This window comes from Cornus florida, unplaced genomic scaffold, assembly GCF_030987335.1.
Source record: "Cornus florida cultivar Cherokee Brave unplaced genomic scaffold, ASM3098733v1 CherokeeBrave_3.0.0_Hap2_Chr07, whole genome shotgun sequence".
NCBI lineage: Eukaryota > Viridiplantae > Streptophyta > Magnoliopsida > Cornales > Cornaceae > Cornus > Cornus florida.
The window spans coordinates 25,632,421-25,639,701 of NW_026775577.1; the positions used below are offsets into that span (position 1 = coordinate 25,632,421).

At 35.1% G+C, this 7,281-nt stretch overlaps 1 protein-coding gene across 1 annotated transcript; it reads left to right on the forward strand.

Moving 5' to 3' along the window:
- The first annotated feature begins 953 nt into the window (after positions 1-953).
- LOC132266844 (senescence-associated carboxylesterase 101-like) lies at positions 954-5,209 on the forward strand. The gene is made up of 5 exons (XM_059767843.1): positions 954-1,019; positions 2,190-2,222; positions 2,361-2,733; positions 3,611-4,141; positions 4,294-5,209. Exons 2-5 carry the CDS (start codon positions 2,209-2,211, stop codon positions 5,056-5,058), a joined length of 1,683 nt encoding a protein of 560 aa, XP_059623826.1. The 5' UTR covers positions 954-1,019; positions 2,190-2,208; the 3' UTR covers positions 5,059-5,209.
- The last annotated feature ends 2,072 nt before the right edge of the window (positions 5,210-7,281 follow it).

Here is a 7,281-nt window from a genome sequence, read left to right on the forward strand (position 1 = left end):
GAAAACTAAACTAAAACCAATTTGACTACGTTCTTCTTCTATACCATTTGCCGTTCGTTCCCCAAAAAAAGAAGAAAAAAAAAAAAAAAAGACTTGTCCTTGTGTTCAACCACACGAGGCTAATTAAGAAATTCTCAAAGCTTAACAAATAAATCCATTCCATTTGTTTATACATAGAAGGAAATTGCAAAGCATAAAAATAAATAATTAAAAAATCCTTCCCATCCGTTCAACCATAGAGGGCAGTGGCCAGTTCAAACATAGAAGGCAGTGGAGTCTGAAAAAAAAATAAAAAAAATTCAGACGCATGGGCAATCTTCTTCTTCTTGTCAATCAAAACGAAGTAAAATTAATTAAATCATATTTGAGTGGTTAATTTACATTAACATTATCATTATTTCATTTCACTATCTACCAACTGCCCTGGGTCCTATGGCCGATTTATAATGTGGCTAATATTGTATCAACATATATATCAAATCAGGGAATTAGCAGGACAATGGTGTCATCCCCGTGTACTTCAGTAATATATTGGTGAACATGCTAAGACTTCTCAAGGGCATTTAAATGAATCAAAACCTTTTTTCCAAAACGAATTGAAGTGGCAACAACATCTTGTAAGGATAGATCAAGCACTTTGTTCTTCCACCATGATATGCCTAGTGCACATGACATCGGTAGAGCAGAGAGAAAGAAATCCTAACATCGCCTTCTTCTGTTGGTGGATGACGGCAGTGGCCGAGTGACCAGGGCAGGCCCTGGCCCAAGGCCACCAAGGCGGTCGCCTTGAGCCTCAAATTTTAGAGGGCCTCAAAATTTTGAGGCCCATGAGAATGGAAAACAATAATAAATTAAAGTTAGGACAAGTCTTGGTCGAATTGGGCCTCAAATTTTGAGGCCCATGGGGGATTGAAAAAAAAGAAAAGAAAGTAAAGTATTAAGTTAGGGCAAGTTTCAACGACACAATCTGCTTCGACACTCCGCAGGACGCAGCCTCCGCTGTCGCCTAGGGTGACAAGGTATGTTCATCCTCTTTCTCTCTTCTCTCTCCTTTTGCATGAATCGATCTTTTATATATGTTTCTTTCTTTCGTTCATCTCATCATTTGATTTGTTCTAACTTTGGACCTTTGGTTCGTTTGATTCGGGCCTTTACCTTTTTTCCAATAGTGAAAAGTAGCTTCCAAACTAGGGTTTTTTGTGTGTGTGTCACTGTGTGTGATGGCTATCAAAAGATGAATGAATATATTATGGTTCTCTTAGTATTTTAATAAATTTGTGCCTTTCTACATGTGTCTTTCATGGCGATCGAGTCCATAATCTATGGCAGGCACTTTTTTTTTTTTTCCCCCTTTCTAAATCCACTCCAATCTCACAACAGCAGCAATCTTACCCCTTTTCCTCATAAGTTTTTGCATTTTCACGTTCAATCGTACGAAAATTAAGGATCCCTTCTGGGTTGAGCCGTTGAGGTAATAATTAACTTTTTCGATCTCTAAATTATGCTCATACTTAAAACTGCCAAATTAAGGGTTTTTTATATTTTATTTTTATATGAAGATACATACCACCATTATTGATGTTATGCACAATACACATGCGCACAATTAAATTAGCTATAGAATTTGAAAACATCGTTTGCAAATTCCGCATTCTTATAAATTTTTTTGCGCGTGTGAAACTTAAGGGCCTCACATTTGAAAGTTTGCCTAGGGCCTTTCAAAATATTTGGAATCTCAGGGCCAGCCTTGCGAGTGACTGGTCGGGTCGTCGCCATTTGATTTTTGGGTTGTTGGTCGGGGCTTGGCCAATTATTTATTGGTCTCGCTTCAACGTCGTCGTATTGTCTCTATGCTGCCTAATCTCACCGTTGTGTGTTGCCGACGGGTTGGCCAGCGTGAGAGGTTCAGAGAGAAGAGATCAGTTAAAAAAAATTTAAAAAAAAAGCTAAAGTCAGTAACCAATAGATTGATGACACCTTTGCGTCATGCGCATCCTGGGAAGTTTCCCTATAATGAAAATTTTATTCCAATTTGACTTACTATTGCAACTCTCTCTTTATTTCAGTGTACGGCCAATCATGTTATTCTATACCAATATTATAAGCAAATGAAAGTCATTTTTCTAACTCATTTTTCTACTCATTTTTCTTTATTCTCAACCTGTCTATGAGATGAGTTCTCAAAGCAGATCCAACCAAGCAGAGAAGATGAATCAATCCTTGTATGTAACAATCTCATATTCTCTTCTATTTTGTTTTATAACTAAGCTATGTAGATGTATTAACCATGTAAAGTCAAAAATAAAAACAGACCATATATTATCATATCTAACTTCAATTTTTTCACTTTTCGGTTGCAGGTTTAGCAGTGGAATAGATTTGGCAAATTTGGTGACCTCAGACCTCCTTCAACAATCATGGGTTAAAATTTTGGACCTTAACAGGGACAACAATCGAAGTGATCCAAACTTCCATCTCTCTGTTATATACAGAGTTTATACACATCCAGTCAATGGTACTATTGTGGCTTTTGCCTCTTCGCCCACTTGTACTGTACAACATCTTGAAGGAGAAGCCAGAGAACTAATTTCATCTGAAACTCTTAGAAGTGAGAATTTTCCTTGCTTTGAATTTCTCAGCACCAAAAGAAACCAAGCCTTCTCCGTTCACAAAGCTGCAATTTTCCTTTTTCGATCTTGCTGTGATGTGCTCTTTGACCTGAAAAAACAGCTGGTAACACTTCTCAACTTCTATTTGTTATGTTAGTTATGGCAGTTGTAATTATTTTACAATTTGAGAAAGATTATACCATGAAATGTTGTAATTTGGGTCAAACTGAAATAAAAACCCAATTTCTGGTTATCCATACAAGTCCCCACTTGGCAGTTTACATGACAAAAGGCCACCAGTACAGTAAATAGCTTCCAAGGTTTCACTGAAATGAATGCATAATCAATTACCCATTGGATGCTTTTATCAAATTCTACAAAACTATGCTGTAGATCTTGCATGTGTGTGTGTGTGTTTGTGTGTGTCATTCTGATCACAGGTATGACACAAATGAATGCATAATCAATTACCCTCTGGATGCTTTCATCAAATTCTACAAAACTATGCTGTAGAATAGATGTTTGCAGCTCATTGCAGTTCTTGCATAAACAATATTGTGTGTGTGTGTTGGGGGAGGCTGATCTTCTGATCATAGGTATGATTATTTTAGTATCAAGATTAACACTATATATCATTTCTTTGGATATATTCAAGGAATGTTAGTTTCATGATAAGCTATCCAAACCCCAACTGATATTGGGATTCATTGTAGTCTCATTCATAGTCAACATTGGTGAAACTTGTATTACACTATTACAAAGCGAATTATGACAATTAGGCACTTTTGCATTGAAATATTTGCAGCCCAATAGTTATCACCAGAAAATGAAATCATTTTTCATTTATCCAAGAAGCATTTATTTCCCTCAGGTTTTTTTAAGCTCTACCGATATTAAAAAAAAAAAAAAAAAAGGGTAATTTCTACTGATATTCAAATTGTAATTGATAGAACCTCGAAAATTAGGAATGCCAAATACTAATGTTTGCATCTTTTAAGCAGCTTGACATTGCCACTCCTATAATTATCACTGGACACTCTATAGGGGGATCCATTGCCTCCCTCTTCACCTTATTTCTGCTTGAAAGCATTCCCCCGAAGGCCAGCAGACGCCACCCCCTTTGCATCACTTTTGGCTCAACCCTTATTGGTGACTATGGCTTCCAACAAGCTATACTTGAACGCCCAACTTGGACTTCTTGTTTTCTGCATGTAGCCTCCAACTGTGATCCGATCCCCAAACTTTTCGTCTCAACTTCCCAAAATGGAATTTACCAGCCATTTGGTACATATCTCTTGTGTTCTGAATCCGGCTGTGCCTGTTTTGAGGAACCTGAAACAGTTTTGGAATTGCTAGTGGCAATGAGATCGGATAGCGTTGGAAATCAAGATCCCAACAACTATACATCGATTTTGGAATGCCTCCAGTGGAAGGCAATTTGTAAGGGGTGTTCAGGGATGACTTGCCCGCTTAGTACTCTTCAGGGAGGAATTATCACACAACTAGATGCCATTGGAATTAAGAACTCACAGGTAATTCGATCCTATTTCTATGTGATTCACTCTCTTAAGATATCATCAAAATAATGGCATTCTCTCATATTGAAGCAGAATTTGTAATGTTTAAACTTGTGTCCTTTTTGATATCTCTAATTTGTTCCTCACCTCAATTTTCCAAATCATAGCTGCAGCATGCTCTCATAACAAAAATTGAAGAAAGAACAAAGAATCCTATATTTCAGAACAGGTCTGCTTTTGATCCCAACAAAAAACTAAGTGACAGAAAGATAGACATGGCCTACCTTGAATGGTACAAGAAGATCAACACGGGTAATAGAGGCTACTACGATAGTTACAAGAACGCGTTGGCCAAGGGTACTGTTGTCATGTACCATAGGAGACTCACCAATTACTGGAAGACTATGGTTGAAGAGGCAGATAAGTTGCCCCAGAAGGAGGAAACATTTTTCCGTACTCGCTGGCTCTATGCTGGAACATCCTATAGAAGGATGGTTGAACCACTTGACATAGCTGATTACTACAGGAGAGGTAAACGGGACTACATAACTCAAGGAAGATCCAAACATTATGTCGTCTTGGAGAAGTGGCTGAATGATGCCCCTCGATATGCAAGTAAGAGAACTGCAGCTGGCAGTCTTACCGATGATTCTTGCTTTTGGGCACATGTGGAGGAGGCTATTCTTTCATGCAAATTGTTGCAGTCTGGAGAAGCCAGTCAGGCAGATAAAGAATCCTCAAGGGTGAAATTGATTGAATTTGATTGCTATGCGATGAATTTGATAAACAATTTTGGGGTATCCACCGAGGTTTTCTTAGAGCAGAGCAGCTTCATGCGATGGTGGAGGGAATATGACATGATAATGGGAACTTCATATAATTCAGAACTGGTTGATTTCATAAGGGGCGGTAAGCATCAACAATATGCTTAGTGTTTGGGGCTCTTCTAATGCATAAACCTAACTAGTTAAGCTTGTATGAATCTTGTATTTGTACTACATGTTTATGGACTTGGCTTTGGCAATTGCTCTGTACTTGATTGTATTCCCACTTAAAAAAAAAAAAAAAAGGATTAGATTTTTATTTTCTTGTGCCCCTAATTCTCTATTCACCTTTCTTTATCAATTTGAATTTATATTACATGCTATGCTGGTAAATTAAACATTTCGACGCATAATTTTGTTTAATCAATAACATGTTCACTGACATTACAAGAATCAGATTTTAAATGTTTGGACTATCAAATTGGTGACTTAAAGAAAATGATTCTTGCACTGATTTGCTGCAATGAATTGTCAGATTTATTTTTTTATATAAGTCCATGTATGCACCAAATAAAGAAATAGAACATTCCACTTATTTGTACTTCGATTAGATAATTCATTATAATAAATCGATATAAGTATCACTATTCAAAATTGCATGTGATTATCAAAACTTAGGGTTTGTACTTTCCAATTCTAAGATCTAATTGGGAATTGTTTTATAAATTTTATTTGGTGAAGTTTAATCCAATTAATTGTCATATTAACATTCTTTCTTTTAAAAAATTACTCCTATCATTAATTTCAACGTGTGGTCCACAAAACTCCTATTATTTGAAGAAATTGGACCAATCCTGAACCTTCTCTAGTGCACTAGACCATCCAAAAATATGAAATGATGATGAAAAGTATAGATTGAAGAAATCTGATTTTCTACTTAAACTTCAAGATTAAATCTGAGGTTGTGCCCTTCTTCTTCTTCTTCTTCTGTTTTTTTTTTTTTTTGTTTTTTTTTTTTTTTGTTTCAACCTTATTAAAAAAATAATTTTTTTTCAAAGCCTTTTCTTCTATTTTATTATTATTATTATTATTATTATTATTATTATTATTATTTATCTAAAAAAAATAAATTGACTGGTCCTTGAATGATTACACACTTTATCACAAACATTATCTGTAACGGTTATATGGTAAAAAATAAAAAATAAACTTTAAAATATAACCATTAAAATATAGTCGTTGATATATATATATATATATATATATATATATATATATTAAAAATATATTATTTTTAGCGAGCGAAAATTCAAAGAACTTTTGAAAATGCGTAACTAATTTAGAAAGGCTATTGGTCAAAAAAAAGAAAAAAAAACGACGAGTCTTATTTACAAAAACCAAAAAAAAAAAAAACAGAGAGATAAAATAAAAAGAGTATCAACATTAATTTCAATGTAGAATAAAGCTCCTAATCAAGCAAAGGAGTTTTGGGGACATTTAAGGTTTCCAAGTAGCTGCTCTTGGCTTTGGAGGAAGCTGCTTCAAGTTAGAGACAATAATGGGAAAGCTACAATGCCACCTAATCCTACATTTGGATGCAACTTCAACAAGTACACTAATGCTATTCCAGCTCCCCGAGATCACTAGGACGTCGTCATTAACCGAAGGAAACCTTCACCACATAAAAAAATTCTCCATCAAACACGCTATGTAACCAATATTTTGTATTCTGGTTTCGTTTAGTTTCTCAATAATCTAATCCTGACCATTCACCATCCACGACCAATAACTAAAGACTTGTTCCTATTTCATTCTAGCTAAGCAAGTTTCCCAATTTGTCGATTGCATCATCGTCAATTTGAAACTCACGAACTGTTCAAAACAATTACATATATATATATATATATATATTTGAAACTCAAGCACCTGAAAGTCTTATGTTGAAAAATGTTGTGAACAAGGACCTTAAGTTTGGGGGACTTAAAAACCGTGACAAAGAAAATATAGCCCTTAAATTTTGCAGTCCAAGCATGGTATTTTCAGATAGATTAGAAGTACATAACGTACACCATTAAAGATTTTAAAGTTAATAGATTAAATTGTCACCAAGATTCCTTTGCAGTAAAAAATTGATATTCAAATAAAAGTAGGAATCAATCAAATATATGTTCTAAGAGAAACTATGGTCTACCTTATTTCTTTGAGGGTACAACTGAAAGAAAAAAAAAAAAAAAGTAGGAGAGAGAGAGAGAGAGAGAGAGAGATGGCCAAATTTCAAAGATTTCTTTTGTATTTCTTTCGGAAATTGTTTAATGTTTCATGAATACTGTTCTAAGAGAACAAAACTAAAGAAGTCCTACTAAGTATGGACGTTAGGCCTGGTTCTGGGAT